The following is a 26,132-nucleotide window of genomic DNA, read 5'->3' as shown; positions in this document are numbered from 1 at the left end:
TTCTTGTGTTCGTCCGAGATTACTATCACAACAAAGGAGAGAGAGAGAGAGAGAGAGAGAGAGAGAGAGAGATGCTGATTGTGATTGTTGGTAAGAAATGCAAAACAATATTTGTCTTGTCGCATTGTTATTTCTCTCTCTCTCTCTCTCTCTCTCTCTCTCTAATGAAACTCACTCACACAAACAAACAAACAAACAAACAAACAAAACTAGTAATTTAAGTAGCAAGTAAAAGTTAGGATAGAAACACGACTAAATTACTTCTATCAAATAATTACATGGAGTTAGAGTCTATTAGTATTATAACAACAAAAGTTACAAATTGCAAAAGGAGGAAATATATTTTACATGTGTTACCATTTTTTTTTTTATATACAATGGTTGAGTTGGGATTTATTTATGTATATCCCATCCGTTTGTATGTGTGTGTGTGTGTGTGTGTGTGTGTGTGACTGGATTTCTTAGCTCCCATGGCCGGTGTCGACACAGTGACAGAAGAACAGTCTCGCGGAGTCGGAAGGCCAGGCTGCTAGCGGGGACGACCATCACAGCCTCTTCCGTCTTTCCCTCGCTTGGCGCTTAACAACAACACGGAGAAGGACGACGACGAGGAGACGAGAACTCACCACCTCGACAAGGAGAGAAAAAAACGGCGGCGAAGGCGACGACGAGGACGAGAACGAAATTGAACGAAAACCAGGACGAGAAGGAACGGGAACTTGATTCAGAAGGCAGACAACCACGGCAAGACAGCACCGAAACCAGTGTCTCCAAAACTACTTACCCTACCCTGTGTTTTGCTCCCTCACGGCCGCAATACCTTACCTGCAGCATCGTCTGGGAGAGGAAGAGGAAGAGCAATGAAAGAGGTAAGATTAGGAGGTCACTGGAGGTGCATGATGCTTAAGAAGGAGTAAATGTAACGAGATGAGGAAGGGTGAACAAAAAGTTATACTCAAGGCCACCAGAGAGAGAGAGAGCGAGAGAGAGATGATGGGAGAAAGTATTAATTAAGAAGACAGTGGCACTCACACAGCTGTTGTTTACCTATTCCCTTGCACTGTACCCAAGAGAGAGGAAATAGTGTTTGTCTGTGTGTGTGTGTGTGTGTGTGTCCAAATCTGTGCCAAATGAACACCAAAATCACACACACACACACACACAGCCTCTGTCAGGGGAGGTAACGCGGGTTGCCTTGCCCAGTGCCCACTCGTCCAGTGCTTCAAGGACGACCCAACAGAGACAAGCATCAAGGGGAAGGGGCGGCACTGCGCATTCCTGGTCCCTGCTGCTGCTGCTTGCTGTGCCGTGGGTGACTCTGGCAACCTTGTGTGCCTGCTGGGCCCCTCCCTCCTTCCCTTCCTCCTTCACTAGTCCTTTCCCCCCTTCTTTCCTCTCCCTTCCCGTCCTGCACCGTTATGTTCTCTTCCGTGTGTGTGTGTGTGTGTGTGTGTGTGTGTGTGTGTATATATATATATTTACCTATTTGTAGTCTACCAGGCCTGAGCTAAACACTAATAGTCCCGTCTCCATATCTACATTCATCCAGCCTTTCCTTCATTTGTTGGACACTGCTCGCCTCCACCACCTCTTCCTGCAAGCTGTTCCATGTGTTAACATTTCTATGTGGAAAACTATACTTTTTTTAAGTCACTCAAAGAGGTTCCTTTATTAAGTTTCTTCCTATGTCCTCTCAGCCCCTGCGTTCTCGCAGTTAAAAAGAGATCATCTCTATCCACCTCATCAAACTTATTTATCAACTTATACAGCGTGATCAGATCTCCTCTCTCCCTTCTTTGTTCCAATGTCAAGTCCATCTCCTTCAATCTGTCTTCATACGTCATATTCGAGAGTTCTGGGACCATTTTAGTTGCAATTCTCTGTATCCTTTCCAGCTTTCTGATATCCTTCTTTTTGTGGGGCGACCGCACAACTGAAGCATATTCAAGCTTTGGTCTTATCATTGTTGTTATTATTTTCTTCATCATTTCTTTGTCCATAAAATGGAATAATACCCTTATATTTTGCATCATTCTGTAAGTTTCTACAAACAGCTTGTTTATGTGCTTTTCTGGGGATAGTGTGTCTTACATCGTTACACCCAAATCTTTTTCTTCATGTACCACCTTTAAGTTTTTTTCTCCTATCCTGTGTGTGTGTGTGTGTGTGTGTGTGTGTGTAATTCACCACAGACTGTTCACGAGTTGGACTCGCTTTCGCCAGCAGGTACCCTCCTGACGTGAGCAAGTGCTCATTATCGTCGATCTCTGGGTACTGCTAGGACCTCACACCCCATACACCCCATCCCTCTTGCTCAAGGGGGACAGTAACCACTCCTAGTCAACGGAAAGAATCCGGCCTGAGCGGGGCTCGAACCGCCGCCTGTTTGGCCGTGAAGCCTTGCAGAGCGGCGCTCTAACCGATTGAGCTACCGGAGCGGTGTGTGTGTGTGTGTGTGTGTGTGTGTGTGTGTGTGTGTGTGTGTGTTTCACTTTTACTTTTCATTCGATTAATCATTTTGTTGCTTGAGGTTTCCTTCATTGCATAGTACGGCTTTTTTTCTTTATCATTCGTCCACCACCACTGACTCGTTCATATTTTCCCTTTCAGATGCTGGCGTGGTCGTTGGGTGGCGTGGCTGCCGGGGTGGTGCTGCTGACCGCCCATGCCTGGAGGAGGCTGCGGGCAGGGCGGGAGGTGGATGGGCGTAACAGGGTGGTGGTAGTGACGGGGTGTGACAGCGGTATCGGATATAATGTCGCCCTGAGCGCCCTCGAGTGGGGCTGTAGCGTGGTGGCCACCTGCTTGGACCCCGACGGTGAGGCTCCGAAGAGGCTGCGTGGCGCCGGGGCGGTGGTGGTGCGTCTGGACCTGCGCCGCCTTCAGCAGGACGCCTTCAACGGCCTTCTGTCAGCCCTCCACACACTTCAGACTGAAAATAAAGGTTAGGGGTGCATCCATGGAAGATCGAAAATAAACTTCTTGTCCAATATTTAAACAAACAACACTGATTATCATTTGTTTATTGTTCTGCATGCCATTTCATGGAAGACTGATAATACAGCCTCTGTCCAAATTTAGAACAACGCTGGTAGTCTTTCTTTATGATTGCGCGTGCATTTCAGTCACAGAAAGCAGCAAAGCCTTCGCCAGTCCTTTGAGTAACGTACGTAACCAGCCTTGTGTGTTCCTGTAATGCAAGGAATGAGGACGGACATGGGAAGGAGCCTAACCTTGTCATGTCAATTAAACGAGGAACGTTGTAGAATATCAATTAATGGTGCATGTTTCTTCTGTTTGTGTGTGTGTGTGTGTGTGTGTGTGTGTGTGTGTGTGTGTGTGTGTGTAATAATAGTAATAATAATAATAATAATAATAATAATAATAATAATAATAATAATAATAATAATAATAATAATAATAATAATAATAATAATAATAATAATAATAATAATAATAATAATAATAATAATAATAATAATAATAATAATAATAATAATAATAATAATAATAATAATAATAATAATAATAATAATAATAATAATAATATATGGTTTATTCAAATACGGCAGCCGTCAGGCTGATCCCTCCTCTCACGTCTTCACGTTTCTCCTACTAATACATTTTGTTCTCTCGAGTGTTCCTTGTTCATCTCACGTTCGAATGTTTCTTCTTTTCTACTTTTCTTCCATTCATGTTCCCTGGTCCTCTCACGTTTACATGTTTCTCCTCGTCGTCCTCCTCCCTGCTGGCAGCACTGTGGTGCCTCGTGAACAACGCCGGGGTCATGACCTTCGCCCAATGCGAGTGGCAGACCCAGGAGATGGTGGCCGGCCAGGTGGAGGTCAACCTGCTGGGCCTCATCCAGGTGACCAAGGCGCTGCTGCCCGTCCTCAGGCGGAACAAAGGTGAGTCAGCACAGATCAGTCCCACGAGCAAGTTTTTTTTTTTTTTTTTTAACAAAAGGAGATTAGCCAAGGTCTAGAGGGAAAAAATCAGCCTTGATAAAGAGTATACAACATGCTGCTCGAAATTATTATATTATATATTTTTATCCGATTTCCTTGTTTGAACATTATTTTTGCTAAAGAAGGATGGCTCAGTTCTGAAACAAAAATGGGGTAAAATATGCTTTATGGTCTGAAATTACTTATGTATGTATAGTTATGTTGTATATATACGGTAATTTTTATCACCAATTCCACCATAATGTGTGTGTGTGTGTGTGTGTGTGTGTGTGTGTGTGTGTGTGTGTGTGTGTGTGTGTGTGTGTGTGTGTGTGTGTGTGTGTGTGTGTGTGTGTGTGCAGGTCGCGTGGTGATGGTGTCGTCGCCCACGGGTCAAATCGCCATACCCAACCTCGCGGTGTACAGCGCTACGAAGTGGGGTCTTGAGGGCTTTTCTCAGGCCCTGCGACGGGAGCTGACGCCCATGGGAGCTTCCGTCGTGCTTGTCAGACCCTGTGAGTAAATCCTGTCTCCCATTATCTTTGCGTCTCATTCCTTATCTGATTTCCTCTATACAGATAACATTACTTCCTGTCACTCTGTAATGTGAGCTCTTTTTTTCCTCGTTCCCTTGCTCTTGTCTACGACCAATATTTCCTTTTGATAATCCTTTACACATATTCCTGAGCCGTCTCTTCAGTCTCTTCTCATGTCGCATTCCTTTGTCCATAGTAATTCCTCCATTCATTAATCCACCCGAAATTGACCTCTCTTTTGCCTGCTCTTTACTTTTTACTATCGTGGGAGTGGCGAGTAGCGGGCTTTTTTTTTTTTTCTTTTTTGTACTCTTTGTTGTCCTTGAGCCGCATCCTTTGACGTAAAAAAAATAATAATAATCAGGTCCTTTTCTGTTTCTGGTCCAATTGATTTTATTTCCAAAGCTTATTCCTTTCTTCGCTTCCTTTACGGGTGTTTCGGTGAAGTATAAGGATGAGCTACACACTGATTTGGGTCGTGTCACATGGCTTACTTTTGATTCCTTGGTCGTTGCTTTTCTCCATAATTTTACTTTCCCAAACTTTACACACATATATTTTTATTGCACGTACTCTAAAGGAGGACAAAGCTGTGTACAGATGTGTGCCTACGTATGTCACTTGATTTAATGTTTTAAGCGGCTGGCATCAACATACCGCTTATGGGTTGAGGATATTTTTGTGGATAATATTGTTTTTTTCTCTTTGCTCTTGCAAGGGTAGAATTTGAGTCAGTTTCAAGCCATAATCGGTATCTTTAAAGTGCTGATAAAATAATCTTTACTGCTGATAATCTTGTTTTTATGGAGCATCAGTATAGTTAAGTCTGCATGCATTCGTTCACACCCATTAGATACACATACAAATACTTATCATCAGAACACTCTGTAGCACCACATGTTACTTTGAATACCAGTACTCTGACGAAACAGATGAATTTTAAGTGTCAGATGTTAGATTTAGATAGATTTCATTATTAGGTAACTATTCATAGGAAGATCAAGATACACACAAAAAAAATGCTAAAAAATACCCTCTACCCGTGAACTCTCATCATCCTGGTCTCTTAATTATCTCCTTGACTTTTCTCGCTGAGTTGAAATACCGCCGCTCGCCCCTCCAGGCAACCTGCCCGAACAGACGGCCATCCTGACGCACAATGCTCAGCAGCTGAAAAAGATGCTCGCCGCCGCCCCTGCAGAGACCCGCGAGGACTTCGGGGTCGCCATGGCGGAGGCCGAGCAGTTCTTCCGCGGAATGTACCAGCAGAAGTCTGACCAGCTGCCGGAACCCCTCGATGCCCGCCTCCTCGCCTGCTTCAGGTGCGCGGCCACGCCTACAGCACGCGGCAAACAAATGGCCAGGAGAAAAAAATTAGGAAGTGGGATAAACGAATCTCTCTTGTCTTTTATAGGAGATGATGGTGATGGCGGTGGCAGTAGTGGTGGTGTAGTGGTAGGAGGGAGTGGTGGTATGATGGCTGTGATAGTATAGGGGTAGAAGGGAGTGGTGCTATGGTGGTTATAGAAGAGACAGTGTTGGAGAAGGAGTAGCCTACAGCGGTCGTCGTAATAGTAGTGGTGGTGATTGGTGATGATGGTGATACAGTGGCTGAGGAGGGCGGGGTATGGTGATTTTGGAGTTAGAGTAAGGGTGGAGGGCATGGTGACGGTGGTGGTGGAAGTGAAGTAATGGAGGGTAGTCGATAATGGTGGTGGTGGCATCGGGTGTGTTTCGATGGTAGTGGTGGTGGTGGTCTGCTCGGCACAAGCACAGCAGCCTCGCCGTTGTCACGATTCTCAGGGGGATGCTCAGCCCCTGTGACACACGATACGCTATTTCTCTTTTTTTTGTGCCTAGGTGTTGAGTGACCCAGAATAAGAGAAGAGTCACACACAGTCGTGTCCGGGAAGGACATCGATATCATTATCGTGCTGGCTGGGAGCAGGAAGGGGCGCCAGGCGTTCCACTCACGGTTCAACTGAAAATTATGTGTGTGAGGGATGTGACGTGTGTGTGTGTGTGTGTGTGTGTGTGTGTGTGTGTGTGTGTGTGTGTGTGTGATTCACTCGACTTTATTGCTGAAAAAGAGTTAGCTGACGGCCGCTGAGGAGAGTCTGCTGCTCATAGCTATAGTGGGTGAATCAGGAAGAATCAGAAGTGGTGATATGGTGTTGGTGATGACGGTATAGTGGTAGAGGGGAGTGGTGGTAGGTGGTAGCGGGGAGAGTATGTTGGAGGAGGGCTAAAGAATAGAAAACAAATAAATGAATATACCTCTATCATGGCTGGCACCTGTCGAAGATAAGACTATTTTTGTGAAGGATTATTACGCAATCAGTATCTCCCCTGGCCAGCTCTCTCTCTCTCTCTCTCTTCAGGCACAGGCCAGGGTGTAAGTAGATTGGGTCAAAGGGTTCGCGTGGCCACTAATACAAGCAATGCGTCCCTTCCTCCCCAGGTCGGCCATCATGAGGCAGCGACCCAACTTGACATACTCCCCCGCGCCCTTGCTGGTGACGCTGACCCTGGACCTGCTACAGCTGCTCCCATACTGCTGCCTCGACTTCCTCATCGCCAAGAACTTTTATTATTTCTTACTGTCGTTCTCGAAAAACAAGTAGAAACACCTCGATATCCTCTTCCTGGTGATTTTACTCTTTAATTTCTTTACCATTGAAACTAGTTTTTACGCCCCGTCGCCCGGGTTCACTTCCCGGCGGACGGGTGTACCATAGGAAACTGGGGCAGGAAAAGACCTCCCATATTTAGTTTGACTGCATTCCTTAGACGAGAACTAGAACGGCTATGCAATGTTATATAATTATGTTTTCTTTGTTTTCTTATAAATAAATTTGTTGCTAAGTGCACCAGTGAATGACTGATATATTACATTGGTATACGTAGCTCTTAACTATTTATTTATCTATCTATCTATATATCTATATATCTATATCTATCTATCTATCTATCTATCTATCTATCTATCTATCTATCTATCTATCTATCTATCTATCTATCTATCTATATCTATCTATCTATATATATATATCTATCTATCTATATCTATATCTATATATATATATATGTGTGTGTGTGTGTGTGTGTGTGTGTGCGTGTGTGTGTGTGGTCTGTGTAATATCCTCCTGATCACACTGAATGATAGTTTCCTTCTGATTGTGGATGCTCATGTTTTACTTGCTGCATGGAGACATTAATTCATGTTTGACACTCCCCAGTAACCAACCTGAGATGTTTGGAAATTCTTTTTTTTTTTTTCTCTCTCTTTTTAAGAGCAGTACGAATGACAAGTGTGTGAATTACGAAGTGAGTAAGTACTGGGCCAAGTATATAACACCCAAGGACATTAATCTTGATGTCACAGGTGGCTTGAGATTACTCCCCAGCCTGGTCTTTGTATCGGATATTATACACGCCCACAGTACCCGGGGCAACCTTGAGTTTTGTAACAGACTTGATGTTTGGTCAATATTAAATCCCAGTAATGATGATTGTTGTTAATACAGAGAGAGAGAGAGAGAGAGAGAGAGAGAGAGAGAGAGAGAGAGAGAGAGAGAGAGAGAGAGAGAGACCAAAATTCCCATACGAGATAAAATGAAAAAATAACTCGACTGGCGCCGCTTATTACCTTAAAGAAGATAAGAGACTATACAATCCTTGGACTACTCGATCCCCGCCCAGCATTGCACCGCCCCGCCCCCACACACACTGCCCCGCTCCGCCCCCACACACACACTGCCCCGGCCCCCACACACACACACTGCCCCGGCCCCCACACACACACACTGCCCGGCCCCGCCCCCACACAAACTGCCCCGTCCTACCCCCACACACTGCCCCGGCCCGCCCCCACACACACAGCCCCGCCCCGCCCCCACACACACTGCCCCGCTCCGCCCCCACACACACTGCCCCGACCCGCCCCCACACACACTGCCCCGGCCAGCCCCCACACACACTGCCCCACCCCGCCCCCCCACACACTGCCCCGGCCCACTCCCACACACACAAACTGCCCCGTCCCGCCCCCACACAAACTACCCCGTCCTGCCCCCACACACTGCCCCGCCCCACAAACACTGCCCCGCTCGCCCTGCCACACAATGCCCCGCCCCGCCCCGCCGTCTTCCTGTCAAACGCAAGTCGCTCACGAACACCGGCAAGGATCGAGGGCTAATCAGGCAGACAGGAAAATAGACACGTTAACTGATATAGACGCCCGTGACCGCCTCCTTCCACTCCTTTGTCTGCTCGATTTACACTGTACTGTCTCGTGGTACGTCCCAGAGGATATTTTAATAATGGTTAACGATAAAGACGATCGAAGCCACGCGCCGGAAATATTAAGAGAGAGAGAGAGAGAGAGAGAGAGAGAGAGAGAGAGAGAGAGAGAGAGAGAGAGAGAGATGAATTCAACAAGAAATTTTACCAATGTCAAATTCAAGAACTATTAGTCAATGACAGTAAATTCAATCCGAGATAAATATAATTTATGTTGGCGTATCAAAGAGATAATAATTAAGGTTGAGGTTAAGGTTAAGCAGGGGAAATGACGAAGGTAAATGAGGAAAGCAGGAGAAGATATATATAGGATCAAGCGAAAAAAGGATTATATATGCGGCAAGATGAGAGAACGAATATATCGAAAAGAGATGAAAATGGGAGAATAAGTGTGAAATAACAAAGACAGATGGTAGAAAATGATGACGTTGATCGAGGACAGAAAATAAATAAATGACAATGGCGATGATAGATAAATGATGGCGAAGATAGTTGAGATAGACGATAATGACGAGGACAGATAGAAGACAGATGATGATGATGATGATGATGAATTACATATAGAATCAATCATAATGTCGACAGTCGAAGCCACGCACAGGAAATCAGACAAGGACAAAGCAGGAGTGTAAACAACAGTGACTGCCACGTCCAGCCCACCTCAGCTGACCCTCCTGTGACACCTGGGAAGGCTGCAGAGGTCAGGTCACACGCAGGCCGGCCCCCAGTAGTGGCCGTGGCCCGGGAAGAGTCACGTCAATTGCGTCATCCCTTAATAGTGTCCCTCCGTATGTCACCCGAGGCGGCCGCGCGCACCATGCAGGCCAAGGATAAAGGTGAGCCTGGATTTGATGATCTTATTTAAACATATTGTCCCATCCACTCCTGTGCCGATGACTTTACATTACTCAGCATCTCTTTGACATGACCCTCACTTCAGGTGTAATGCGGGGAAAACTGAGAATATCGATAACCTGTAATAACCGATGTGTTGCTTGTGAATTTGGTGATGGTTCGTCTGTCTGTCTGAATGTCTGCCCTGCCGCATTACACAGGAATTACAAGACTCTACAGGGTGGCCCAAAAAGTCCCGCACTATAGGGGAATATGACTTCTAATCAATTTGTAATCCCTATGGTGCAGGACTTTTGGGCCACCCTGTAGGATGGACGCTGCAGAATGCTTAACATCAGATCTTGCTATCATTTCTGAATGGGATAGAAGGAACTTATTGTCCTTTATCACCTCAAAAGCTCCTCCTGTCTCCACCTGTCAAATCAACACAATCTTCCAAACACCTATTCCCTATTCCTTGATAACACACAGCTGTCACCCTCTGCTACGATAAACATTCTCGGTCTATCCTTAACTCAAAATCTTAACTGGAAACTTCTTATTTCCTCTCTCATTAAGTCAGCTTCCTCAAGGTTAGGCATTCTGTACCATCTCTGCAAGTTCTTCTCCCTCTCACAGAAGCTTTTCACATATATACAAGCGCCTTGTCCACCCTCATATGAAATGTGAATCTCATTTGTGGAGGGGCTCCACACATAGAGTTCTGCTAGACAGTGTAGTCAAAGGCTCTTCATCTCATTAACTCCCCTCCTCTTACTAGAAGTCTTCTACCTCTTTAATTCTGCTGCTGTGTTGCATCTCTTTCTATCTTCTATCAATATTTTCATGCTGATTTCTCTTCTGAACTTGCAAACTGCATGCCTCCTCCTTCCCTCAGCCCTGCTGCACACGACTTTCTACTTTTGCTCATCCCTATTCTATCCAAATCCCATATGCAAAAGTTAACCAGCATCTGCATTCTTTTATCCCTTCTGCTGGTAAACTCTGGAATAGCCTTCCTTCATCAATATTTCCTCCTGCTTATGACTTGAACACATTCCAGAAGAGAGTATCAAGACACCTCTCTACCCAAATTTGACCTTTCTTTTGGACTCTCGTTCTTTTTCTTTGTTCAGAGCAGCATTTAGTGGGCCTTTTTGTTGTTGTTTAATTTTTTGCCCTTGAGCTGCCTCCTTTGCTGTAAAAATAAATAAATAAAATAAAATAAATAAAATGCATTTGAAAGTGCTAACCTTTGGCTAATGAAATAATACTTATTTTCCTTGAGAAGAACTTAGACTGATCCTTTTGTTAAACTGCTGGATGTAACAAATTATTCATGCACCATCAATCAGAGGGGTAAAGATTGGCAGTATCAGTATACCCTTGTCTTTTTTCCTACCATTCACTTTACTCTGTTGTCATACATTGTAACCTTTAAATCTTTAGGACAGCCATAAGAAAGAACGTAGATTGAAACAAGGGTGGAAATAGTGGATCCCAGGCAGATTGCTGGGAAAATACTTACTGAATAGAGAAATGTTAGTATTTACTCAGTCTATTATTTTTTTATACTTTTGGTTATTTATTATAAAGATAAGATATGGTTTTGTCTGTATTTTCAACATTTTTGCACAGTTCTAAATAATCAAAATCTGTCCTGCAGGGTTGGTGTGGGGTCTGCTGGAGGCTGCCGGAGATGTGAATGAGGGCGTGCGGCAGACAGTGGCCAGCTCCCTCACCACCCTTGGCCACCAGCACCCACCTCTTGTCCTCTCAGCCATTCACAAGTTTATTTCTAGTCCACAGACAGCACCAAAGGCAAGTAACCTGGAGTATTATACTAAGTTATGTACTGCCTTGATGGCTGAAATTCACATTTTAAGTATTTACTACTTAAACTCTTTGTTGATGTAAATCCTTAACTAGGGGCATGGGGTACTTGGTAAGGCTGGTTCATTTTCAGTACTTAACAGAAGAATATTGGTGCAAATTCGAACCTGCACTGAATAGGTATCAGTATTGATGTAAAAAGTAGTTGTGTTATTGTATAAACTTAATATAGTATGGTGTTGAATAATGTGGCCTTGTTTTGAGGTAGAATTGTTGAATGTGAGATACGGTAACAGAAAATCAAAGATTAGTAGTTGTGCAATAGAGAATTTATTTTAAATATTTCTTGACAACACGTTATTTTTGCAATACAAAATGGAGTAAAAGCAAACCTCTTGTAAGACTACACCTGTAACAGAGCTTCTGAAACCTTGAAAAATTACTTTGTTCTGATTTTTACATGCAAAAATAATTAGTCAACAAATACAATAAAAATGATAAAACAAGGAAAAAATGAGCAAGAAGAGTTCAGAACTCACCTGCCTATGGCAACCAAATTCTGGAGACAATTGTTACAATTTACTTTATTCCCACCCCATGGCAGGTGCATGTGCAGTCTATGCTGTACAATGTTGCGGAGAACATTGTGCGTGAATGTGGAGAGAAGATAGATGACACTGAGGTGATTTCCACATGGATGGAGGGAGCTATCAAGCTCCTAACGCTCCCCTCTGTGGCCCCAGACCTGCAGGAGGCTGCCTCAGGATTCATGGTTGCTCTTGGAAGTTGTTCAGTTCATTGTAATGCTGTGAGTACCTTGTTCAGTTCATTCTTAATGCTAGAAGAAACATTTTCTGTTATTATTATTCCCTCAGTAGGTGCCTTGTATTGTATGCAGACATTCTTCAATTTATGATGGGTCACATTGTGAAAACATTGTAAATTGAATCCGCACCTACTGAACAAGGTCTACATTAGTCTTACATAGTCTACATTAAGCATACTCAGAACATCTACTGCACCCTACAGCTGGGCAAGATCATCTAACACAAAGCTTATTTTATTATAAAGGAACTACAGTATTGAAAAACAAAATGGGATATTCATATTGGTGTACACAGCTGAAAGTGCATTGAACCTGAAGAATATTTGAAAAGTTGAACTAAAGTTAATTACTAAATGTTTAGATGATATAAGATACAAAAGTCATAAATCACATTTTAGAGAGACAAAAAGTTACTATCATGGATTAGGTAACGGACACAGGTTGAAGATATTCTAATGAATAAGAAATAAGAAATGTGGCAGGTCGTATCATGTATTAAACTGATGAAAGATGGATGACTAATGTAACAGGTTGCCAACCCAGGCACTGTAGGAGAAGTCAGGGCAGGCAGAGGACCAGTTGGAAAGGTGAAGTTTGAGCATGAAGATGATTTGACAATATTCAACATAGACCCTTTGTCTTTCACCATATAGATACCTCTCGTAATGCTGTATACTAGACCCTCATCAACTTTGCCAATCTTATCTTCACAAAGTTTTCTTTCTGCAGGTTATGGAGAGCCTCATCGCCCAGATGCAGACAGGAGAACTTCCATCCCAGAGTGTTGTGGAGACTCTAGGGGCATTGGCTACTGGCAATATGAAGGGCATGGTGCCATATCTCAAAGTTATCCTTGGGCTACTGGTTGGATGCATTCCTGCAGTGAAACAAGAAAGTCTTAAAAATGCTATGTGTATCATGATCAGCAAGTCCACTGAGGCAATACTAGAAGCTGTAGAGAATAAGGATCCTGATCCCAACATAACTATTGGTTCCTACATGACTGAAAGTGCAGCAATATTCGAGGCACTGGTTAATCTATGGCTCAAAAGTTCCAGTGCTGGTGTGAAGCATGAAACCATCCTCTGCCTGGGCCACCTGAGCCGGCTGCTGCCAAGTGACAAGCTGGAAGAGTTGGCAGGCCTAGTAGTGACCACCATCCTTTCAATGTACCGCAGAACACCCTCTCCTTACAGCCTTACATTCTCGCTGGCTTTGATCATGGATGCTCTCATGAAGAAACAGATCACTGAAGGACTAAAGTTTCATGTTGATCATTTATTTAGTTCACTGTTTACTCAAGTGTGTGTCTTTCCCAATTACACTGAGCCCTTCACTGTGAAGAACCACTATGAAGTGTTAAGATGTTATGAGCTGCTTGGAAGTCATTACCCCGAGAATGTGGTGGCACACCTGTTGCAGAGGCTAGAGAATGCCAGTTTCCAGCAGCGTGTTGGTGCACTTGTGGTTATCAAGCATCTCATCAACAGCAAGACTCTCAGCACAGAAAACATAACAAGTTTAGTAACCACCCTGACTCAAATATTACATGATCCAAATAGCAAGGTTGTCAAGAGTGTGACCCAAGTTGTTGTAGCACTGTGCCACAACAACCACCTCACACCACAAACTGGTGCACCATTCATAACATACCTGGTCAAACACTCAGCAGGGGTTCCCTCTCCTCAGACCAGACGCCCATCCATAGCTGAGCCTGAGGAGGAGTCTGTGCCAGTGGTGTGCAGGCGAGTTCTTCATCTCCTGGCCACTACCGTTGAGGCTGCATTTCCCCTGCTGTGGCCACTGTTGCTCACCTTTGTGTGCACAGTGGAACATGAGGCAAGTCTTCCTACAACCTTAGGCTGCCTAGCTCACCTGTCTAAATCCAACACTGCCTTTACTGAAGAGGAACCACTTCTTGTAGGCTCACCAGGACCACCAAACTCACCTGTGTTACTCTCCAGGCTTTTGGTACTGAGTTGTACACCAGGTAATGGTGTAGCAGTATCAGCTCTCACTTTGCTGGAGGGGCTGGCACCACACGTCAGCCCCAGAGTGGTGGAACCTTGGCAGAAGCACCTCCCACAGCTTTTGGCAACACTTCAAGACCTCACTGAAAAGGTGGATGTTGAACCCTCAGCAATCCAGGTGGGTGTTTCCTACTCATGTGTTCTTCATACTTTGCCCATTACATTTTTGTTGAGCTGATTATTTCTACCTTTGCTGCCAAAAAATATAGATTTAGAACAAGTAGATCAACTGAATCGTAAAATTAAAGTACTCCTTTTTAATTGATTACAAAATGCAACAAGAAAAGAGTTGCCCTATTGTTTAATGCCTCTGGCTAACGACTGGAATATTCTTGTTGACATGCATCGTGTGTGACATCATGGCGGGGTCATGGGGGTTGATATTTTTCCATAGGCTTACTTGTTGTGTCTATATACTTTGACTGTTACTGTTTCTATAACTATGGTACTACCTACTATTTCTACAGCTACTACTACTACTACTACTACTACAGCTACTACTACTACTACTACTACTACTATTACCACTACTGCTACTACTACTACTACTACTACTACTACTACTACTATTTTTACAGCTGCAATAATTCCATTTATTTTTTTGGTTCCTAATTCTATATTCAGTTACTATGTACTAACAGTTATTTGAAACCTAACATTTTCTTTATACTAACAAAAATTCAATGTTTCATTAGGAAAATACCATCAGACATTAATTTTATGAGGCAATCATTCACCGAGGCATTGTACAGCTCCAGGGTAAATCTACAAATTAATTATTGCTTACTTTCCCACACAGATGTGGCACGAGTCTTTGTGGGATTTCTTCAGTGCCACTATCGTCAACATTGACAGTGAAGAATATACCATGAACTTAGGCAAAGCTCAGGTAAGACAGCACAGAAAATGCAGACACTAAGATCAAATTAGGTAGCATTTATTGCAGAGAAACAGTTTTGATCCATATCAATACTTTAAAAAAAAATATGCATTAAAAGTAATTCTAGCTTGCAAAATACTATTTTGACTTCTCCTCACAGCTATTTCCTTCTATTTTATTGAATTTCAATTTGGTTAAGAATACATACAACAATGTGCACATCATACATGTTCGTTAAAGAAAGCTGCTAGGAAATATAAATTCCAGGGAGCCACTTACAATGTATTTCATATTAAGTGCAATTGAAACTAACTGTGTTATTGAGAAAATTTTTAATTATTTCATCATGATGATAAACAAAATTCAGTATATTTTCTGGATGTGACATGGATGCCATTTTTGTCTCCCACAACAGATGGAACAGCTACACCTATATGAGAAGCAGCAGACTTTGCTCTGTTTCCTCATGTCACTCATTGGCATCACCATGAAGCACACCACCAGTAAGACATTCATTGCCACCAATCTCACTTCGCTCTTCAATGCTGTCAACCACAAATCTTCTGCTGGTAAGTGCAACATTATGAATTCAAGTTTTCAAAGTGAGTTATAGATGCTCAAACACTGAAGGTACTAATGAATACAAAGTCCTCCAACTTTTTTTTATAAACTTACTCACAATTTACAATCTTCACTCTAACTTTCATTCTATTGAACACTTTCTCTCCTCCAAACCTCAGCTTTTCCAAATTGAAATTCAGGTTTCTGAGGCTACTGACAGTAATATCTACTCTGTTCCCTCCTACTTTCTTTATCCTAAAATCCTGCTTGAATCTATGTATGCAGTGATATTACTTGTTATCATACTCTTGACCTTATATCTTCAAAATTGTCCACTATCTGACGAAGACTTGATTGTCATTCAGTCATTAAATATGTCTGTTCAGTATATCTCTTGCCTAGTTATACCAACCATGTAAAACTTTTAGATTATTTGAATTCTAACATGGAACATATCTTGACCCATCTTCCTCCTACTGAAATCTCCACCATAGATTTCACCAACCTGGTGAACAAGCTTGCAACTTTTCACCTCTTATTGTCACTTTCTTTCCTATTTTCACTAACATATTTTGAACACAGGATGAAGAACCCTCAAATATTCTTTACTGCCTCCCTCCTTCATATCAACACCACTCACTTTCCTCTCACCTTTCAGTAAAGTTCTTCTGGAGCTCCCACTTACCATCTTAGTATTGCGATGAAAATACGTATAACTAGAATATGAATTGGAGCATATATACATTGCTTTAGCATTTATTTCATTAGAATTGAAAAAGGATAGGATTTTCTAGTAACTTTGTGCCCTTTATTGTACTCAGAAAGGGAGAGTTTTGCACTTTGTGTGGGGACAGTGGCATCCACTCATGGTCAGCTGGTGCTTACACACATAGACATGTGGCTCAAGACAGCAGACCCCAGCAAGAAACCAATGTCATTCTTCAGTCTTATTAAGGTATGTTTGAAATTTGGTGGTAAGAGAAGTTAGTGATGTTATAGTTGTGTGTGTATGTATTTATCTAGTTGTAGTTTACAGAATTTTTGTGTTCTCCTACATCCATGTTTACCCAATTTATCCTTAAACTTGTTTATGCTTCATACTTGAATCACCAGGTTTAGACTTTCTCCTTTGTCAATAGGTCTGTTGGAAAGAAAAATTCTACCTTTTTAACTAGGCTTTTTCAACTCAGATTTTTATCACATCAGATTATCTTCTTTTTCCACCCTTTCATAGCCCCTCATTCCTAAATACATCCATGGTAGTGAAACACACATTGGTTAAGGACTGACTGAACTGACAAGCTGATGAATATTGGGATAGGGGTGGTAATTATTATCTTGGTGATACAAGTTGTGATAATTTGCATTGATGGGGTGGCAACAGCAGGACACACGAGCAGAGGAGTGTTCATGGACAAGGGCAACCCTGGTGCAGTGTCTGGGGCAGGTGGCAGCCCTCACCCCCCCCAGTGCTGACCACAACTGGGTGGAGGGACCCATCATGCTGCACCTCCTCAACATCATCAACAGCAACAAGGTGAGTACACTAGCATGCAAAAATACAGACTGAGGCACTGAGGGACATAAAGAGAGAAAGACAGATATACAGACAGATGTAGATGCAAAGATACAGAAATATATTCCAGGTACATGGCTTACAAACAGAGACCGGTAGAATCAGACTAGATTTGCAGCTACATATAAGTGCCTATAAAGTAATCTTAAAATAGGTTTCAAATCTTAAAAATTTATTAAAATTGTCAGAAAGAGAGAGAGAATGAATTTGTGTAGCTCATAATGAAGTCTCTCACTGTGACTTCTGATCCTTACAGAGTGACAAGGTGAACGAGGCTGTATTACACACTGTGAGCAACATTGCTCGTGCTCGCACCAGCCTGCCAGGCTGCAGCCTCCGCCAGCGACCACTCCTCATCACCCACCTCATCAACACCATCAAACCTGACAACGTCCCAATCCAGATCCTAGCGAATGTCTTCCAAGCTCTCAGGGACCTTGTGTATCCTTTTTTTATTTTACAGGATGAGTGCCACAGTTCCTATTGAGTTATCAAGTATGATTTAAATACTCAAGAGGCTTTATAGACAAAATGTGTATTTTCTCAGTATAGCTCAGTCTAGATGTTCTGTAATGCCTGGAATTCACTTTTCCCATCATCTACATGACATTTGCATGTTACAATACACACAAGAAATTAAACTTAGTCCAGAAAGGGGGAAACATATATTTATGATGCCGTGGAATCAAACCTGCAACCAGCCAGGCGGGGAAGGCACCACTCTACCATTCTGCTAAAGAGGCGCTCCCTAATTGAGTGGGGTTTTAGGGTCTTTTTACATCAGGCAGGTCACTACAGGCAACTGTGGTTGTAAAGGTATTGTTGTGCAACAGCCATGAAACAATCCAGATATAAAAGGCACCAATGTTTCCCCCGTGTGTTGCATTAAAATCACTAAATCATATAGAAACAAAGTCACTCACCTTTTGCCAGTTTCATAGCTACTGAAAAATAGTGGTGCAACAATTCTTAAATGTTGTACAGTTGTTAAGTAACTGTTTTGCAAAATTATTGTTACAGTTCTGTACAATCGTTGCAGACAATTTATCGTGGTGTGGACTAGGTTTAGTTTGGCATGTGGAACAGTGTCTGATGCACATGGAAAGGTTCTTTGGCTTTACTGACCAATGCTTCCCCCTGTTTACTTTGATATGACAAGGGTTTACTTAATTCCTTCACTCATTTTTTTTTTTTTTCAACTCTTAAGTTTCTTTTCCTTAGCAGTTAGACAGAGCACTGGAGCCTGAGTTAAATGTGGAGGAGCGCACCATTATCCTGCAGTCTGTGTTGGCAGCCACCATGCCTCGCCTGGTCCAGGTGGAGAGCATGGACTCCTGCCTCACCAAGTGTTTTGCTCAACTTAGTGTGCTGATCAGGTATATAATAACAGTCTGCAAAATTGAAAATGTTCATAAATGTGTGGATTACCTCTAAGAGCATACAGTATGAAGCTTTATTATTTACCTTGCCAGTCATAACACTTGGCAGTTTTTTCAAGACCTGGCGTCATAACCACTTCAGGATGGCCATAGCGTGAGTTCTCACGTACACCTTTATACAAAATCTGACCTCCCTTTACACTCTAACACCCTCTCATTCTCAAATATATTTTAATGGCTTCTTTTGTGAGGGACCTTACTACTACACCTCATTTACCTTACTCATACAGGCATTTTCTCTAATCATTATACCATACTCTACAGTTAACCAAATTACCTCAGCCTTACTTTTATTAAATTGTTTCAGAACCATTGTTCAAAAAGACACCAACCCAGCCACTCTTGATGATGTAACAACACTGCTCCAGTCCTGGACTGTCTCCCCAACAGACATAATAAGAATAAAGTCCGTGGAGTTGCTTCATATTACTCTCAAGACTTACTACGACAATGTCACCTTCACTGTTGAGGTATGAACAGGCTTAGGGAAGGTTCTATTCACAATAGCACATCTAGAAATCCTTCTCCTGGAAATTGCCAATGGCTTTGATTTAATAGGAAACAAATTAGAGGATATATTATATAAATTAGACAATTACTTTGTAGTTTGTTCACACAAGGACAGGTTACTACTGAAGATCAGTCATTCATTATCATAGCTGGGCATTATCGCGATAAGTTATCGCGATACTTTATCGGTGATCACAAAATCGGGTTATCGGCCATCCGCTACTGATTTAAATATATATCGGTACCTTCATTAATTTTGTAACCAAACTTGCAATAATCGCTACTTTTTTCTGCCTCTCAGAAAAAAAACGTTGTCTCCTCCGTAATGCGCATGCGTGGCTCGGGCGCCCGGTATTGTATGAAAAAACTTCGGGGTATGAATTATCTTTGGTGAAGAGATTTCATACTTAGATCATCAACATTAAAACACTGGTCTCTCGTGAACTGCGCACGTTCAGACCAGTAAATGTAGCCCTGTACAGTCTCACAAAGCTTTTTAACACATTAAGAGTTGCTGGAAGGTTGAATCAGACATACAGTACCACCATCCTCGCTGTTTCTAGAACAACACTCTGTACATATAAATACAACTCATACAGAGTGTCGGTCTAGAAACAGCGGGGATGGTAGTAGTGGTACTGTATGTCTGATTCAGCCTTCCAGTAACTCTTAATTGCGGTTAAAAAGCTTTGTAAGACTGTACATGTCTACTCTTGCTGCTCTGAGTATGCACAGGTCAAGAGAGACCAGTGTTTGTAAACAAAAGCGCTAGCTTTGACGGTGGGTACGCCAAATAACACAACACCGATTCAGGCGTTTCTAGTATTACCGTCCATAGGTACGTGTCAAAATGTGGTTTTCAGATTTCGTAAGTTTTCTAAAATACGGATAATGAAAATTTTAATTCATCTATGTTGTTGTTGTTTTTAATATCAATATAGTATCGTTTTCGCCTATCGGACTTATCGCTAGTTAGTATCGGAATTGTGGATTTATATCGATATCGGTTATCGCCTATATTTGTGTCTTCAGTTAATGACTATCGGTTATCACCGATAAGGTTTTCCATTATCAGTTATCGGTTACCGGGAATAAGATTTTCTGTTATCGTGCCCAGCTATGTTCATAATATACACACACAAAAGAAAATTGACAAATGTATATACATAAGCATTTATTTGCTTTACATTCATATGTTTATTTATTGTAATGATTTTATTGTTCAGGGACCAACAAACTTCAACCAAACATGTCAGCTCCTGGCATTCCTAGTCCCACGTGTGACTGACCCAAGTGCCCTAGTGCGCACCCAGGCGGTGGGCAGTGTGTACATGGTGCTCAGGATTGCTGGCCGCTACACTGGCCTCTCACCTGATCACCAAGATGAGGATCTTGACATTATCAAGGTCAATATGAATGATGTTTCTTACTGTGTGTCTTCTGTATTGAAAGTCATGTTGTGTGAATATCTTTTTATGATGCCTTAAGTAATGAATTAGCAAGCTAAGCAGAATATTATTCTTTTAAAGTTAATGAGTCTCAGTGTTTCTGTTTTAAGATTACTGTGTAGTCCTTTTGTGTACTCTGTGTGACCAACAAGTTTTCAGTTTTAGATTAACTTTTGGACTAGAGACTTTATCATTTAATGATGTTTCATCAGCAGAAAATTGTTTTTATCTACAGACAGTAGAAGAAAAGATATCTACTGAGGATCCAAAGGAAATTGACAAGCTAGCTCAGGATGTTGCCAAGGTATGTAGCCTGAGGAAACTTGAATCCTTTATATGCTATTAATCAGAAGAGCAAAACAATTTTGTGTTGTTAACCCTTAAAGCGCAGCCTTGTTTTGCCGTGCCGGTCCACCTACGCAGGCATATTCAGGCAAAAACATACCTCACCACCCTTTTATACCTTCACTCCTATTTAACTCACGTGACTGAATGAAGTATCATTGTAAAGTACATACCCTTAACTGTCCTTTGACATTATTTTGAACTATATGACCATTGGTAGAACGGAATATTGTATTGGATCACTGAAAACACATTATTATAGACAGTTTTCCACCCCTAGTGGACTTCCCTTCTATTTAGTAATAAAAGCATAACTTTTATACAGTTTATGTGAAACAAACCCCCAAAAGACTTAACATCCGGGCCTTCCTGATGCTCTTGATGGGTGTTGCAGTCAAAGGGCCCCCATCTTTTGGATGAAATTCAATGGAAGGGTGAGAAGAGGTGGGATGTCGAGTGGACATATCAAAGCTAGCACACGGCATACACTGACCAATAATTAGTCAAGGGAGCATGGTTGGGTATTGTTTGAAAGAAAACAACATGCTTACTCTCTTCAGCACAAACAAATTAAATTTGATGTCACACTAACTCAAAAAATGCCTTGTCGACTATTGTCGACACCTGCAGTTTGAGCCCAGGCACCAGCTGTCGACTATTGTTGACACCCGCACTTTAAGGGTTAACCATTCATATGAAATTGTAAATACAGAAATTTAACATTGTAAGGCAATGTCTGTAAATTTTCAGTCACCGTGTACATTACAATGAGAACGCTTCCATTTCAGGTGATTAGCAACAAGCTAACATTTGTTCAACTTCGGTCCTTCCTGTCATGCACGGTGGTGGGGCTGCAGGACCGCCTGGCTGCATCTTCAGCTGGTGTGGCACTCTTCCTCACTTCAGTGTTCACACTTAGGGGCCACCAACTACATCAACACATCAAGGAACTTTTAGGTGCAGAATTGAACTTTGTTTATTCATCCAGTATCTTTGAGAATGCTATTGAGTCTTGATTTGATCTTCCCAACAAGAACCTTAACTCAAAAATTTTATTCATTGTAAATGGTTTTTCTACATTAGGCTAACTGATTTGATAACCTCTTTTTCCCTTTTTTTTATCAGGACCTTCCATTTCAAAAGCATTTGCTTAGTTTTCCCAATCTGATATCATTATAAAGGTAAAGTTGGGAACATACACTGTAACTGCATGTGGCGGCAGTTTTCATTTCCATCCCCTTGGCCCTTTGAGCCTGTGATGGGAGAGGACCCTAGATTGCCTCTCTTTTAGCACATCCTTATAGAGGTCCCTTCTGATTGAAAATTGTTGACTACAGAGCTCATCTATAATCGCCTGGAGAAGGTGCATGACAAAGTGACAAGACAGCGGGCAGTGGAAGCGATCACTCACTTGTCTTCCCATAACCTGAACCTCGTGCTGGATGCCCTGCTCATCTACCCGCTGCCTTATGACAAGTAAGTTTGTAGGTATTTCATGAGCTCTCACAAAGGGTAGAGTTATTTCATTATGAATTTTAACCCGGTAGCAGCGACAGGCCAAATATGTGGCTTTACCGTGTACCAGCGACGGGCCAAATATGTGGCTTTACCGTGTACCAGCGACGGGCCAAATTCTTGCCATGACATATACCCCCCAAAATATATACATGTATATATGCATTTGATCACAAATGCATTGATACATATAATATAATGGTTTGTGTGAGTGATGATTTTTTCTCGTTAATTCGCTTAGAGGGGTCTTTAAGAAACATGATCGCCGCAGCTACCGGGTTAAGTTGTTGCATATTTTTATATATTTTCTTTTCATGACTATTTCACTCAGTGTTCAGTTCACTTATGATTTTTGTATTGTCATTATTATTGTTATTATTATTATTATTATTATTATTCAATAGAGTACATTCAAAGCATTTAATGTTGAGGTTTTGTTGCCTTTGCCTATTAGTACAGTTATGTTTATATATAAATGTAAGTTTAGTTGTTAAAGGCAGGTGAAATAAATGTAAAAAAAAGGCAACATCTGAGTAGCTCCAGTTATTTGTGTTTTTTACTATTTAAAGTTTAACTAGTGTTTTCAGAACTAGCGATGTTCTTTCAGTCTCTTATTATTGCTAGACACAGGGCCCCACTGTACATATGGTAGTATTATAAAATGTATAATACAGAAGAAATAAAGTGAATAACTCAACTGTAAGGGATGAAAGAGATGTGTCAGTAAGATGAAAGGGGGTGTTTGAAATAGGAAAGGAGGCTACTGGCCTGCTCCTCCTCCCTCCTCACCACTGCCTCCACCACCACCACCACCCTCCTCTGCCCTCTCAAGGTGAGGCATAAACCACTGCCAATGGAAATTTAGGTCACTTAAAGCCACAATGGGCAACTATACAATACAACAATACATACCTATGGCAGGGGCTAAGGTAGGAGACTGGGGAGAGACGGTGTGAGGGGGGAGTGGACAGCAATGACATCACACACACGGCCAAGGTGGCAGCTGACTTAAACCACCTGCCCAGGAGTTTTTCTTCAGATTCAAAAAAAATTTGTTAGAGAAGAATATGTATAGAGGTCCAATAGTGTTGTTAAATGCAAATTTGTTAGATATGTACTCATTAGATGCAAGATCTTACTGTGTATGAATGTTAATAAAGTTTGTTTTACTAGGTGGTCCAACTTTACAACACTCCTAAAATCCAAATCTGAACTCCACCCTACCTAGTGCAGAAAATTCTGTGAAGATAATGAATGGGTGGATGAACTGTTACTAGTGCCTTTGCTGATCATACCCTAAATTATATGATTGTCAAAATGTACTGTTGCAGGGGTGTGTGTGAGACATGGCATCACCTTGGACAAGACCCTAAGTTGTGTGCAGCAACCCTAGCCTTTCTGACACAAGTTCTTGAGCGGACACAGCTCTTCTCAGAACAACCTACAACCACAGAGCTCACTGTTAAGATTGCCACCATTCCACCCCTTGCTGTAAGTATCACAAGTTGGCAACAAAACATATTTTAACAGTTGCAACCTGCAATGTGCTTCCATAGAGGTAAAAGAATCCACCTGTGTTCCCTGCTGCTGTTCTTTACAGTTCACTAAGAATTACTTTGCATCTGTGGATAAAGAGCCATTGCTCACACACTAGTATTTTGAAGACAATTACATGGGTGTGTCACCAATTACAGTGCCTTCACCCACCCACCAAGGAAATGGAGAGATTTAATACAGGTGTTCAATGTTGGGCAATAAAAATTATCTCCTTGCACAACGAACTTTACAACGAAAGGCTCTCAACTCGATACATGTTCTCTCTTCAGAAACGTCACCTCTGAAGAAAATTGATCGAATTTTTTAAATACTTAATGACTTACAAATGTGGACAAATCAAAATTGTTTATAATTGATGACAGATTTCAAACAAGAAATAATGCCACAAAACTTGGTGTAAACAAGTAAATTCAGACTACACCAAATTTTTCTTCACTAAAGTTGTAATGTGAGATTGGAATAAGCTCCCACCTTCAGTGGTCCAGTGCAATACGATTGATTCCTTTAAAAGCAAGCTCGACTGACACTTCCTTCAACTTAATATTTACTAAAGTAGGAATGCAAAGTCTTGGTGCCATTTGATTGATATTCATTAAGTTTGACAAACCACCAGTCTGGACCATAGGGTCTTTTTTTATTTATTTATTATTTATTTATTTATTTATTTTTTATTTTTTATTTATTTTTTTTTTTTTTTGCGTCGAAGCCTGTAGCACCGGTAGGCTTTCTTGAGGGACCCGGTGGTCTGCCTGAGCCCGTCTTGGTGCAGGCAAGTGTTTATAGTGGTGCCATCTTTTCTTGGCTCATGCTGCCCCCCGGAGCTCATTCTTGAATGACTTGGACGGTTCTTCTAGTGTCTGGGTTGATAGGTGGTCTTCAGGACAACGTGTGGGTAGTCTTAGGCCACTCAGCGGTGACTGAAAAATCCCAGGTGGTAGCGGCAGATTCGAACCCGCATTGTCCAGAATGCTGTGAATGTGGTGCCTGCACGCTAACCACTCAGCCACCACCTCTGAATATCTATGTAAGTCTATGTAAAATCTGGCTTAGTGAACTCTCCCTCTCTTTCATTAACTCACCATTTCTTTCCAGGCAATATCTGGGCTTTGTGAGCTGCTGCATGACCTAAGAGTGGTGAAGGAAAGTGAATCATCTGAGGACAGCTGGGAGAAGCTTGAAGGCAATCCACGGGAGGAGCATCCCCAGACATGGTCAGCCTCCCGGGAGATCATCATGGACAACTTTTCTTCCTTGGCCTCTCTTCTGCTGCTGCTCTACGGTTCCTACGTCGGCGTCGTGGCTCCCCTCCACCAGACCTCCTCAGCCAACTCAAAAAGTGCCTTCAATTTTGTGCCCAACAGAGGAGCTACAACCTTAGTTCCTTCTAAGTAAGAATTCTTAATCATTCCATTGCATACAAGAATTATCTGATGGAAAAGGCAGTTCATTATAACTTGCCATTTCTTGTACTTGGGATGGGAAAGGGGCCTCCATGGAGATTTGCCAGGAGGAAGCCCCAGGTGTGGCGTCATAGGGTGGGTGAGACACACACACCCTGGCATATGCCCCAATTAACTGATTGATCATACACAAGTATCTTTATGACAGTTATGGTACACTGACTCATATTTTAGTTACTAGTTGTGGCAAATGGAAAAATCATTATGGTTTGTTCCCAGCTGTACAAAAAATTATGTCCCAACATTTTTGCTCAGTAAAATTGCAATTTGCATCATAATCAGTTGCATTTAGTCAGAATAATACCATTGTTTTTTTTTCCAGGATTGTCCTCATGTGCCTGCAGGCATTGGTGGATGTGATTGACTGTACTTCCATCAGTGCTTTGTTGGGCTCAAAAATCAGAGATGAAAATGATGACAATATAGAAATCTTCCTCCTTACCATCTCTGAAACTGTAGCGTACGTATTCTCTTTAGCTTGGGGAATAGTTATTGTCCATATATATTGTCATGAATTGTGTTCTGGTCACTAC

The 26,132-nt window shown here is 42.0% G+C and overlaps 2 protein-coding genes across 4 annotated transcripts in view; both read left to right on the top strand.

Annotated features, from left to right (window-relative positions):
* Positions 1 to 476: 476 nt before the first annotated feature.
* Positions 477 to 7,351, top strand: LOC126996417 (short-chain dehydrogenase/reductase family 9C member 7-like). Of its 2 annotated transcripts, none has more exons than XM_050856826.1 (6): positions 477 to 869; positions 2,611 to 2,944; positions 3,756 to 3,908; positions 4,310 to 4,462; positions 5,607 to 5,805; positions 6,945 to 7,351. In XM_050856826.1, the coding sequence occupies exons 1-6, from the start codon at positions 861 to 863 to the stop codon at positions 7,105 to 7,107; spliced, it is 1,011 nt and encodes a 336-aa protein (XP_050712783.1). In that variant the 5' UTR covers positions 477 to 860; the 3' UTR covers positions 7,108 to 7,351. The 2 variants fall into 2 exon arrangements, with proteins under 2 accessions (XP_050712783.1, XP_050712784.1); XM_050856827.1 differs by lacking the exon at positions 477 to 869 and adding an exon at positions 1,164 to 1,308.
* A 1,902-nt stretch (positions 7,352 to 9,253) lies between these two features.
* LOC126996416 (maestro heat-like repeat-containing protein family member 1) overlaps positions 9,254 to 26,132 on the top strand; it is a 34,952-nt gene continuing 18,073 nt past the window's right edge. Inside the window, exons 1-18 of one of the 2 annotated variants that reach the window (XM_050856825.1) lie at positions 9,254 to 9,621; positions 11,286 to 11,440; positions 12,057 to 12,260; positions 13,008 to 14,426; positions 15,108 to 15,197; positions 15,604 to 15,757; positions 16,571 to 16,704; positions 17,134 to 17,286; positions 17,582 to 17,766; positions 18,558 to 18,701; positions 19,072 to 19,234; positions 20,501 to 20,680; positions 20,958 to 21,026; positions 21,856 to 22,024; positions 22,405 to 22,543; positions 23,914 to 24,073; positions 25,232 to 25,527; positions 25,922 to 26,059. In XM_050856825.1, the coding sequence (XP_050712782.1) occupies positions 9,576 to 9,621; positions 11,286 to 11,440; positions 12,057 to 12,260; positions 13,008 to 14,426; positions 15,108 to 15,197; positions 15,604 to 15,757; positions 16,571 to 16,704; positions 17,134 to 17,286; positions 17,582 to 17,766; positions 18,558 to 18,701; positions 19,072 to 19,234; positions 20,501 to 20,680; positions 20,958 to 21,026; positions 21,856 to 22,024; positions 22,405 to 22,543; positions 23,914 to 24,073; positions 25,232 to 25,527; positions 25,922 to 26,059 (3,998 nt within the window). In that variant the 5' untranslated portion in view covers positions 9,254 to 9,575. The remainder of the gene's footprint in view (positions 9,622 to 11,285; positions 11,441 to 12,056; positions 12,261 to 13,007; positions 14,427 to 15,107; positions 15,198 to 15,603; positions 15,758 to 16,570; positions 16,705 to 17,133; positions 17,287 to 17,581; positions 17,767 to 18,557; positions 18,702 to 19,071; positions 19,235 to 20,500; positions 20,681 to 20,957; positions 21,027 to 21,855; positions 22,025 to 22,404; positions 22,544 to 23,913; positions 24,074 to 25,231; positions 25,528 to 25,921; positions 26,060 to 26,132) is intronic. The other variant, XM_050856824.1, reaches the window with a different exon arrangement.

The sequence above is a fragment of the Eriocheir sinensis genome, chromosome 10 (assembly GCF_024679095.1).
Source record: "Eriocheir sinensis breed Jianghai 21 chromosome 10, ASM2467909v1, whole genome shotgun sequence".
Taxonomy (NCBI): domain Eukaryota; kingdom Metazoa; phylum Arthropoda; class Malacostraca; order Decapoda; family Varunidae; genus Eriocheir; species Eriocheir sinensis.
This window is presented reverse-complemented; position numbering and strand designations above follow the sequence as displayed.